The sequence below is a fragment of the Gossypium hirsutum genome, chromosome A09 (assembly GCF_007990345.1).
Source record: "Gossypium hirsutum isolate 1008001.06 chromosome A09, Gossypium_hirsutum_v2.1, whole genome shotgun sequence".
Lineage (NCBI taxonomy): Eukaryota > Viridiplantae > Streptophyta > Magnoliopsida > Malvales > Malvaceae > Gossypium > Gossypium hirsutum.
Window position 1 is genome coordinate 3,582,921 of NC_053432.1, and position 12,678 is coordinate 3,595,598.

General features: G+C 32.6%; 1 protein-coding gene and 1 long non-coding RNA gene across 5 annotated transcripts; both read left to right on the plus strand.

Moving 5' to 3' along the window:
• Positions 1-5,943: 5,943 nt before the first annotated feature.
• LOC107888586 (uncharacterized protein At5g19025) lies at positions 5,944-10,757 on the plus strand. 4 transcript variants are annotated; one of them, XM_041077654.1, is made up of 2 exons: positions 5,944-6,096; positions 9,926-10,757. In XM_041077654.1, exon 2 carries the CDS (start codon positions 9,955-9,957, stop codon positions 10,588-10,590), a length of 636 nt encoding a protein of 211 aa, XP_040933588.1. In that variant the 5' UTR covers positions 5,944-6,096; positions 9,926-9,954; the 3' UTR covers positions 10,591-10,757. The 4 variants fall into 4 exon arrangements, with proteins under 4 accessions (XP_040933588.1, XP_040933586.1, XP_040933587.1 ...); XM_041077653.1 differs by lacking the exon at positions 5,944-6,096 and adding an exon at positions 9,563-9,789; XM_041077651.1 differs by lacking the exon at positions 5,944-6,096 and adding an exon at positions 9,623-9,789 and having other exon boundaries at positions 9,915-10,757.
• Positions 10,758-11,007: 250 nt separating this feature from the next.
• Positions 11,008-11,885, plus strand: LOC121206621 (uncharacterized). The gene is made up of 2 exons (XR_005901686.1): positions 11,008-11,142; positions 11,435-11,885. It is a non-coding gene; the product is annotated as an uncharacterized lncRNA (long non-coding RNA).
• The last annotated feature ends 793 nt before the right edge of the window (positions 11,886-12,678 follow it).

Genomic DNA, 12,678 nt, shown 5'->3' on the forward strand with positions numbered 1-12,678 from the left:
CAAGACGAATAATGAATCAAACTTTCGAATTGGTATCACGGCTGTTTGATGTTTGAGATAGGGTATGTGTACCTAAAGACGGTGAGCTTATTCCAAGGATTTTGCTCGAGGCACATAGTAGTTGCTTATCTATCCATTCAGGTAGTGTTAAAATGTATAATGACCTAAAGAAAATGTACTAGTGGCTAGAAATGAAAAGAGACATTTCAGAGTTTGTTTCTAAGTGTCTAGATTGTTAGCAAGTGAAGGCTGAACACCAAGTACCTTCAGGTTTGGTTCAACCCGTAATGGTTTCCGAATGGAAACGGAACCGGGTAACCATGGATTTCGTGTTAGGGTTGCCTTTGACACCAAAGAAAAAGGATGTCGTTTGGATTGTTGTTGATAGTCTTACAAAGTCGGCACATTTTATACCGGTGCGTACCGACTATTCCCTTAAGAAATTTGCTTATTTGTATGTTTCTGAGATAGTGAGACTTCACTGAGTGCCCTTGCCAATTATTTCGGATAGAGATTTGGGATTTACCTCGCGGTTCTGGAAGAAGTTACAAGAGGCGTTAGGGACGAAATTAAATTTTAATATTGCTTTTCACCAGCAAACCAACGGTCAGTCGGAAAGAGTAATTCAGATTCTGGAAGACATGTTACGGTGTTGCGTTCTTGAGTTTCAAGGCATTGGGAAAGGTATTTACTGCTGGTCGAATTCGCCTACAACAATAGTTATCAGTCAAGTCTGAAAATGGCGTCTTATGAGGCTTTGTATGGATGTAAGTGTCGAACACCCTTATATTGGACCGAACTTAGAAAAGGTCAGGTTCCCAGGGTTGATTTAGTCAAAAAGACCGAAAAGAAAGTAAAAGTAATTTGTGACTGTTTGAAGGCCGCATTGGATAGATAGAAATCCTACGCAGATTTGAAACGAAAAGAAATTGAGTTCCAAGTCAGTGATAAGGTGTTTTTGAAAGTATCTCCGTGGAAGAAAGTTCTCCGATTCGATAAGAAAGGAAAATTAAGTTCGCGGTTTATTGGACCTTATGAGGTGATAGAGAAAATTGGACCAATAGCATATTAACTTGCATTGCCATTCGAGTTAAAAAAGATACCCAATGTTTTCCATGTGTCAATTACGAGTTAAAGTTCTGTTAGATTTCGGACTTAGGCGAGAGGTTAAGAGCAATTGAGGAATAAGAGTGTAGCACTTGTGACAGTTTTGTGACATAAACATGGAGTCGAAAAAGCACATGGGAACCTGAGGAGACTATGAGAGACCAATACCCGAATCTTTTCACCGGTAAGATTTTCGAGGACGAAAATCCCGAAGGGGGAGAATTGTAACAGCCTGATTTTGGGCCTAGTTAGAATAGTGGTTTTGGGATCACAAATACGGAGTCAGAGAAATTATTTTATTATTATTTTGGTGTTATAGCATGATTATATGAGTGCATGAAAATTTTGGTGAATTAATTTTAGCGATCGTAAGCTCAATTCCAAAAAAGGACTAAATCACATAAAGGTTAAAAGTTTTGTTTTACTAGCTAGATGTGTTAAATAGCTAAAGAACCATAATTTAGAGTCTTTAAAGTGAAATTAGACCCTTTTAAAAGAGGTGGCCGGCCATAGGGGACAAAGAGAGTCATGTTGACTAGGTTAGGTGGACATTTGGTGACTTATTTGACTAAAATAAAAATAAAGAAAAGAGAGGCTATAGTGTAATCTTCTCCACCGATTTTTTTCAGCAACTAAGAAGGTTTAGAGAGCTAAAAATATCAGCTATTTGTATCTCTTACAAATCAAGAAATACGCAATCTGGACCTAGACCAGGGAAAAGCCAAACAAGCGGGTTAAATATAATTAGTCGCCTACATTTTGTGTACCAAGGTAAGTTGTACGTAAATAATGTAATTTATTTGTATTTATGTATGGTATGATTAATATGGCATAAATTGTGGGCTATTGCTGTGAATGTGCATGATGAGAATTGATGTAGTAGAGACTCCTGGTTGAAACTTAGGAATAATTTGGATATCCATGCCATGACATTTGGGAGATGTGTGTCCTAGTGTCAGACCTGTCTGGGACATGGCATCGGCACCAATAAATGAGATCCAGTGTAAGACCTATCTGGACATGACATCGGTTTCAAGATATGCAAGCTAGTGTAAAACCTGTTTGGGACATGGCATCGGCTTGAGGTGTGTTAGTGTAAGACCTGTCTGGGACATGGCATCAACACAGATGAGTGAGAGCCAGTGTAAGACCTGTCTGGGACATGGCATCGACTTCGATATATGAAAGTCAGTGTAAGACTTGTCTAGAACATGACATTGACTTAGATGTGAGAGCCAGTGTAAGACCATATTTGGAATATGGCGTCGGTATCGTACCTTATGTTTGAGACTTAGTGATTATCCTGTAGTATTCCAAATTGTTCAATGGGAAATTTACGATTTATGTCAAAATGATAGAGCTTATGACCATGTTGTGAGTGGTACAGGTACTTATATAAAATTGATGATATGTGAACTCTATTCTTATTGTATGAATAGTGAAGAATGAACATGAGTAAGTTGTGTTATGAATATTTACTCTTTTCTGCGAGTTATGATATATTAGGAGTATGATCACATGTGGTAACATGGTTGTTATTTCGACATTTACATGCAACTTACTAAGCTTTGTGCTTACCTTTTTCCTTTCCATTTTCTTGTAGTGTCGCTAAATTAGTCAGTGGATCAAAGAACGTCCGAGACATCACTCACACTATCACTCGAAGCTTTTGGTATAGTTAGTTTTATTATCTTAAGTATGGCATGTATAATGATTGAGTCTTTTTGTTACATGTCATATTGTTAAGTTAGCCAATTGTGTTGGCTTAGGACGAAAACCTTCTTTTTTTAAGGCAATGGTTAATGGCTAATATTCATTATTGATAATTGTAAATGATAATGCTTCCATGGATGAACAAAGTGTATGAATGATCAAATGCATGTTTGGTTTGTTAGAGTGTCATGAGGTTCACATTCGAATGTCATGTTGCGGCTAATTTAGTCTTATATTGCTGTGTGGATTGGAGATATTTGTTGTTGTGTAGGTTGGTGCAAGTAAGGGTGGTAAAAAGGCTTGGTAGATAGCCTTGTTTTTGTCCACACAGGTAAACACACGGGCATGTGTCTAGGCCGTGTGCGACACACGGTCAGCCCCATCGACGTATTGTCCGGCCGTGTGTCCCCTGCACCTTAAAGTTTCAAGTCAGTATGTATGGTAGTAAACACACAGGCAGAGACATGGGTCTAAGCCGTGTGAAGTCTGCACCTTAAATGTGGAATTAAATTCACCACACTACCTAGCACACAGGCGTGCACCTTGGCCGTGTGCCTCTAAATGGTTGCTGACGTCAGAAACAAAATGTCAAGGTTTTTAGACACGGGCTAAGACATGAGCGTGTCATGGCCGTGTGAGGGACACGAGCCATGGACACGAGCGTGTGCCAGGCCGTGTGAAAACCCTTGTAGGTTCAAATTAGGATTTAATTCCACACGAGTTAGGGACATGAGCGTGTCCTGATGTGTTTAGGCCATGTGAACTGCACGGGCCTTCAATATGGCCATGTCAAGAAGGCCACACGGGTGTGTCGCCCTTCTATATGGACGTGTGCCCCTATTTCAAGAGTCATTTTCCAGAGTTCCTTAAAGGACCCTGTTTGGTTCTGAATCATCCTTAAAGCTTTTTTTGGGCCTCGTAGGCCCATAATATGGAATTCTAGACAAGGTTTGAAAAGTTTTAAATTTTGATCAAGTTTTTATGATTCGTAAATGTTGGAATGCATGTGTTCAAGTTTAGTAATGCCTCGTACTCAGTTTCGGCCTCGGACTCGGGTAAGGGGTGTTACAAATTTTTTTGGGAAGGGGATATGTATTAAACTAAATGTTTTTTCTATAAAAGAAAAACTATGAATAAGAATGTTGTTCTTTTTCTGTTTATATACTTAAGTCATTTAATTTATGGCATAGTAGACTCAGACATGTTAATTATGATACTTTACGTACATAAATTAATTTAGAGCACATTCCTTTATTTCACAATAGTTATAATTATAAATGTGAGACATGTGTTGGGGCAAAATTAAAAAAGGTCAAAAATCAATTGATCTAATACATAACAATGCTTGTAAAGCTTGTTTAAACGAGAAGAAGGAATAAAAATGTTTATTACCTTCATTGCTACATATATTTACTTAAGAGCTAAGACGAAGAGAATTTTATTCTCTATAAGCAAGAAGTTGAAAACTAACTTAGTAAAAAGATTAAGTGATCCTGGTGGTGGATATGTTGAATTGAATATTGTACACAACTTAATAATACCACCATACTTTCTTCAAATAGAGTAACCGAGTAGAAAATCAGACTCTAAAGGAAAAGATGAACGCACTACTAAAAAGCTCTGGGTTATCATATGAAATATGGGGGGAGCATTTCTATGAGTTAATTACCTTTTTAAATAAGATATCCCACAAAAAAAAAAGGGACAAGACACCACATGAGTTATGGAAATGTAGGAAACCATCTTACAACCACTTGAAAGTGTGGGGGTGTCTTGCTACCGTAACATATAATGGTAAGTTGAGACATATGAGTCGTCGACACAATATCGTTAAATAAATGATATCAAATGAAGTTATCTATATTGATTTAAAAAAAATCAAAAGATAACATCGCAGATCAGTTAACCAAAGGCTTAAAATGAAATCATGTTGTTAAAACATAGAAAAGAATGTGACTAAAGCCCATGAAGATAGAAGGCACTATGTGAAGGAAAACCCTACCTAATTGACTAGAGATCCCAAGATTTATGTTCAAAGGGACAACCTAATTGCAAAGACCTTATAAGGTCACTGTGGGGGTACTTATCTCAAGTTCGTTCCTAAGATGTAAACAGTGACTAAAATGGCAATGCTTTTAATGACCATTGTGTGTTTCAGTCAGCTGAACAACATAAGTCACCTATGTGAGAGGGAAGTAAGGCCGTTTTAAGGAGACTATTGGGGCATAGTTCTCTCAAACTCTTGCAGAACCAAGAGATATTCATGGCTATATGAACATACTCATGAGAACTAAAACCTTGCCAAGGAGGTAATCGTGTGAGGTATATCATCGTTTATACAAAAGGCAGAACAATTCAAGGACATCACATCTACTGGTCAGCTAGTAAAGTAAATATACTTTTGCAAGGGAAGCTTCAAGGGTGGATACCTACCTATCCTATGCAACTAACGATTGTAGATTCTATCACCACATCGAGTCAATATTTTTCGATAAAACTATTAATTTTCATTCATGTGGGGGGTTGTTGGAAAAATTGCATTTTATGAAAACTTTGAGGCATATTCTCAATCAGTAAAGGTGGAGAGTTGAATCATATAATTATGGCTTCTTTTCCATGAGAACTTTACAACTTATATCATATACTCAAAATAGTTGAGTGATGAATGATAAATTGATGCTCAAAGTAAGCTACTTGGAAATATTGTTGATGAAAAGTAAAGGCTTAGATCCCATATTGGTTAAATACCAAGTGTGAGATGTGTTTATATACGTCAACTCTCTTGAAGATAATTGAATAACTAAGCTTGTAACCCTGCCTCCCGCGTAGGGGCGCAGGTCCAAACCCGACGGGGTTGGGGCGCACCGGCACGACGTGGGCGAAGCGAAATGTCTGGACCAATTGGGCCAAAATGGGCCTGTGGATCTTTTAACCCAACACGAATTTATTTTTCCTCAACATACATAATCTGCTTATATATGGATAATATCTGATTCCAATAAATTTGATTTAATTTTTAAATCAAATTGATTTTTTTACTCCCTTAATACCAGATTTTATGGTTATTTCCAAATTTTTCACCATCTTAAATGCCTATAAAAGGCTATGTATTCTGTAGAAATTTATACACTCTCATACTTTCTCACATTGAAACTCTTTTACTCTCAAAACTCTTCTTTTTCCTCTCTGTATTTTTCAAACGTTCCGGTGATAGAAAAAGGCAACGTTCGTTCGATTGATCGTTGTAGAAGTGCTACTACTTTGATCACTGTTGTTGTATCCTGAGAGACATTCGACCAACGTTTCTCCAAGTACCGTAGAAGCGGTCGAATCTGTCTTAATGAAATTGTGTTTCACAAGCCTCAACATTTCATAAAATCTCTATTCTTCTTTATTTCAATTTCTTTTTATCATCGTTTTGTTTGATTCTCGTATTTCACAATTTAATTATAAATTGTTCTATCTATATTTTATTTATATAAATATTTATTTATATTTATCTTTTTTTGTTTCTCTAACATTTGTATTGTCCAACAATAAGAATCTTAAATATCAGTATGATTTTAATATAATTTTTGATAAGTTGAATAAGTTTTTATATGTTTTTTTAATACTTTTTATTAGGAAATTGAAATATTAAATATAGGGTTAGCACGTGTCACTATCTGATAAGTCTATTAGTTGGTTTTAATGGTCAATAGGTTAAAGAAGAAAATTGTTAAAAAAAGGGGTTAATTGGTTTTCTGAGTTAGTAGCAAGGATTCAATTAAGTGCCAATAAAGTTGAGCGACTTTATTGATTTTTTTAAAAAAATTTTAAGGGTTTTTTAGACCTATAATCATTTAAAATGTCATGTGATTTTGATTTTAAATTGTGTTAAGTTATTCTATATTTTAATTTTATCGGCGATGAATATTAAATTTTTTTTTGGTTCATAATTGTTCTTTTGAACAATACCTTCTTCAAGGTTTGAATTTAAATTTTTTTAAGATTTGAAGTTGTATTTTAATTCCTAAGTTGAATTATATTTTATTAGATTATGATATACTCATACTCATATGGGTGAAATTTCTTTTATGTAAAAATATAATTATAAAAAATTCATTTGAAAACCACATGAGCCCTCGGTTAAAATGGTAAAGTTGGATGTTTTAAGAATCTTGATGACCTAAGTTTAAATCTAATGATTGGTGAATTTATTTTAGGATGTAAATTATTTTTGAAAAACAAAAGGTATTATTATAATAATATTTATTTTTTAAAAACAAAAATAATTTCAATAGTTTTCAATTCAATAATTATTCGGTTGACTTATGACACAAAGTCAACTAAAAACTTGAACATAGGATAGATATGGATTAAAGTATCTTGGAAGTTCTTGTATTATAGGGAGTATATCAAATTAGTCCATCTATTATTGAATGGATCAATTTAGTCCTTATACTATTAAAAAGAAATTCAATAAGTCCAAATTATAACAAAGTTAACATTTATTGAATAAAAAAAATCTTAAAAATTAATTTTTTCAATTGCAGTTCAATTCCCAACAAAAAATTTTATATTTATAAAATCATATATACTTCAAATATATTAACTCTATTAAATAATAAATGATATTCTTTATACAGTAAATATTAATTGTATTTCAATTTGATCTTATCTAATTCTTTTTGATAAAATAAGGATTAAATTAATTTATTTAATAATAATAAAAAAAAGACTAATTTAAAAAAGTCGAGGGGCTTCCGAACTGCATTCACCTATGTGGATAGGTGGACGTCATAGGTTTGAAAAGCAATTATCTCCGCATTTTGTGGTTGACAATAATATGGGGGCTTGCATTAGGGTTTTGAAAAACATTGAATTAATGCTGGCGTATGAAAGAAAAAGTCATTGAAGCCTATCAAAGACGGAGTTGAAAAAGAAAACGTGTTGCCGCATTTTCTCTCTTTCTTTCGTATCTCTATGAAAACATGAAAAATGACTACGTTACGCGTATTACTATTTTTGAAGGCTTATCTTAAATTATTATTTATTATTCAAATTTCATTTAAATTTAAATAAATAAATATTAATATTAATCTAACACTCATAATTAAGGGGTTGATTTACTTGTGATAAGCGAATAACCGAAAATACTGAGGGAGGAGGAGATAGGAACTAGAAGAAGAAAAGGTTGAGTATACAAGTTAAGGGGTTGAGTGTGTTCGGGGGAGAGAGATCTTTCATATATTATGTGTTGAGATATTTATAAGAGAGATTTCCTTATCATGTAGCACCATGTTATTGGCAATATTATTATTTGAATTTAAAATTTTTTGGTAAGAATATAATATTGAACTTTTTTTTTTCATTATTATTAGATATTTTTTGAAAATAAGTAAGAAATAATTGAATTAAATTTCAAAGTCAATTATAATGTTTCAAAAAAGAATATGATTTTCAACTTGACTAAAAAGAATAATCAAGTTTAACTAAAATTCTAAGTTTCAACCATAATCACAGTTTTAACCCCTCTCTTTTTTTTTTATGACTTATCTAATTTAAAAATTCTAAACATTTTTAATAACTTTATCAAAATTTTAATATTTAAAAATTAAATTTCAATTAATAAAACATATTTAATTTTAATAAAATTTAATAAATAGTTATTTTAATTGGGTTTTATTTTAAATTAGATGGATAGAGAGATTGAATTTTTCGAAATAAAAAAATTTAAAAAATAAAAAAAATTTATAACAAATGCGTAGAATTAGAAAAAAAAATTAATTAGTAAAATTAAGGATGGGAATGGGTCAAGATGGGGTGAATACGGTTAAATTCATCATTTCTCCACAATTAGTATACTCTTTAAAAACCGCTACCACTTCCATGAATGTTAGGAGAATATATCCTTTCCCCTCCCCTCCTACCCCACTCTTCTTTAATTTAATTTTTGTTATTTATTTTTAATATTTCAAATCCTTTTAAAGTTAAGTAAATATTTAAACATAATTTTTTTTAAAAATATCATACCCATTGCCCAAAAGAAAAATTTATCTCGTCCCGCTCCATATTCACTTTTTTTAATAAAAAAATCTCTCAATTCAAAGCGGATTGATTCAGAATTTATTAGGGGTTTAAAATTTGTCATCCTAAGTAAAATGTCCATTGTGATAAATAAATTAGTAATATTTTAGGTTAAAATGCAACTTTGTCATCATATTATTTGTAAACATTGAAATATACTTTATTTTAATTGATGTTTGCTATTATATTTTGGGAATATACTTAAACTTGTCTAAATAATTTTTATGTAATTAAAATTTTCCATTAAACTTTAAATTATTGAATTTTTTAATTAAAATTTATCATTTAAAATTTTACTACTTAATATTAGTTTGTTTTGATGATTTGAAAACAAAATTTAACAAGAAATATATTGTTGAAAATATTTCATTTTTTATAACTAACAATAAATTAATTTTTAAAAATAATAAATTAATAAATTAAATTAAAAATGAAAAACTTGCATTATATTTACTTCTTATAAATAATTTTTTTATTAATTTTTAGTATCATATCAATTTATTATTTTTAAGTATTAAAATAAAATAATAATATTTTGTTTATTAAATTTTGTCTAATTATTTTAAATAAAAAATTCAAACTAAAGTATGTTTAGTGCAAGAGTAAACGGCAAAATTGAGTGACAAATGCAATATCAGACATTAACCCTAAAATTTTTAAGACAATGGAAAAGGTCAAAAAGGACTATTCCTTTATTCCTTCCTATCTATATTGATATAAATTAATTTAAGTCCCAATTCAAGTTTTTTTCTCATTATTCAATCTCAAATCTCAATTTGGGATTGAAAATCTCCATTCATTTGGTTGTTTCTTGAAGGAAATAATCATTTGTGGACTAATAAAATCATCTGATTTTGAGGTGGAAACAATAAAGTTGGTTGCTTTTTGAGTTCGTATGAGGTGGGTTTGAATTTGGATTTAGTGTTTGGATTGAAGGAAAATTGATAAGAGTTTCAATTTTCCTTTCTTTTTTCCCTTTTCAATTTAAAATTCTGGGTTTGGTTTCAAATGGTCAATTTCCTTAGCTCAATCTCAGTCTGCAACTCCGTTGACCGGGCTTCAATCATGGCAAATTCCGTGAATTCAAATGATTTTCTGATGAACTCCAAATCATCATCGTCAAGGAAACAAAAGGTATCCACCAATTCACCAAGTTGTTTAAAAATTCCTTCTTGTGAAAGATCAAGATCTGCTGCCATTGATGTATTCATCTTAATTGCTGTGATTGCTGCTTGTGGATTCTTGTTGTTCCCAACTATAAAGTGTATGTCTTTGAAACTCATTGAATTGATTGAAGCTGCCCTTTATTTGTTTAAAGAAGAAATAGTGAGAACTCCAATGATATATGCATCTATAGGACTAGGTTTTTCTTGTGCTGCCATAGCTACTTGGATTTTGCTTCTCTGTACAAATAGGAAATGCAGGAACCCTAATTGTAGAGGTCTTAGGAAAGCGGCTGAATTCGATATCCAATTGGAAACCGAAGAGTGTGTTAAGAACTCCAACACTTTGGTTAAAGATGGTGCTAAAAGAGGGCTCTTCGAGTTGCCCCCGGATCATCATAAGGAATTAGAAACCGAGTTAAAGAAGATGGCGCCGGTTAACGGAAGAGCAGTGCTCGTGTTTCAAGCTCGGTGTGGATGTTCTGTTGGTAGATTGGAAGTTCCGGGGCCGAGGAAGCAAAGAAAGGTCAAGAAGTAGGATTTGGTAGAAACATGAATTAAAAGCAAATACAGAAAACTAGTCATAATGCAGAGAGGAGAGTGCCTTCTCTGGTTAGTTTAAATAAGCTCTTATGGCTATAAGTTGTAAGGATTATATACAATTGATTATAGTGGAGAATATAATAATCTTTTCTTTTATGATAATTTACATCTGTTGATCATTGAAGTTTGAAACTTTTTCAATATTAGATTAAAATACTTTCTTTTGATATGTTGATTGCTAATGCTTATGGTGACTATTCAACTAAACTTATCCGGAAAGTGCTTGATTCGGCAAGATACTATGTAGTAAAAGTTTTGGTTTGCCATTTAGCCGATGCCCCAGGGTGTTAAATGCTTTTCCGCAGACATGCCGGACTCATTTGACTGGATACCTTCATGGCAGAGGTAACTTCTCTTGTTTCCTTTCCTTTCTTTTCGTTTTTTACGGTTAATTGGCAACTTATTATTATTATTCTGTTTGTTGTCCAGCTAGTTCTTCATCGGTTTAAACTGTGAAATTTGATTTTGGAACCGGAATTCAAAAACGGTATGTGGTCTCAAGCCTTATTTTTTGTTTTATCTAATTTCTGTCTGCATTAGCTTGTCTCGGTTTAGCTATGGTTCAATCTCGTGAGTATGTGTATCGTGTTTATCATATGGCAAAATGTGCTGGATTAAAGCAAAAATGATGGCTTGATGATCCGGATTCACGAGTTGTAACACCAGAAAATAAACATACCGGTGTCAGGATACATTAGATTCCTTGATATCTTTGAAGTAGGAAATCTAGATATTTGGTGAATTTAGGCAAGGAGTTGACTTTGTACATTCTGCTTTAGAGATAAGTGCCGGTTACAGATACTCGTTCAGCATATGTGTAGAACATGGATGGATATGTAAAGAGAAATGAAAAGTCGAAACAACTGACGACAACTGGAGCAAAGATCTGTTACAAGATCTTTCCCATCTTGCATTTCCCTGCCGAACTTGAAGTTTTTGACAGGGTTCTAGGGGGCCAGTAGTAAATTATAAATGTTTGGGAGGGTCAGAATGCAATTATACCACCGTACTAATTTATATTTTTACAATTTCTAAAGGGATTTAAAATCAATTCTACCCATTTGGGGGTCAAGATTACTGCTTGCCCTTCCAGCTCCGTAGGAAGAAATCTCAAGTTTAAAGTTAGTTATGAAGATATGTTGAGGCAAAAGTACTATGGCAACTCTTGTACTAGGAATTAGATTGTATTTTGTCTCCTCTACTTAAAAAATGGGTAAATTAATCTTTCCATTTCTATTAAAAAATTTATTCACTTGTACTATTTAAAACTGGCGTGATCGACGAAATAACTAAACAACAATATATGGCGTGTCACATGTACATCATGTTAATGTACAAAGTCCATTTTTTTTACTGTAAGAACGGAAGAAATTTTTCATAGGAGGATCAGGCTACTCTCTGATTTAACGTATAAAGATTAAATTGTCTATTTTCTTAGTAGAGGGGTCAAATGCAATCTACGTCCTAAGCAGATATTTAATATTAATATTCGAGACATATTTATCTGAATATTAACATAGAACATGATGCTCACTATAAATACAAGTACCATGATTCTTGGGAACAAGATTAGGATTAGATTGGAGAATCAAAAAAATTATATATTCTCACAGTGATGGTGATTGCATTACCATATATTGAAATAAATACGCATGGAATTAAGTACTTAGATTCTACCTCAATCATAGAGCACGTATCCCGCCATATTCTATCAATTACGTGCAATTCTAAAGTTTCTTTTGCAAGACATCTTAAATAAGTGATACAGACATGTTTATATGATTGTAGCCATGTCTTCCATTAATGTCTAGCCTGTCACTATGAAGGTTTGGCCTCAAAATTGGTCAAAAATAAGTTCAATTCTCATAAATTTTTATTTTGAACACCAAAAATAAAATAAATCTGCAAATTGTGCAAATTGGGCATTGTCGACAACAATCGTTTTCATTTTAGTTACTTTATTAACTTTTCATTTTAGTCACTTATTGTTAAACAATGTTATTGTACATTCATTTCAGTCATT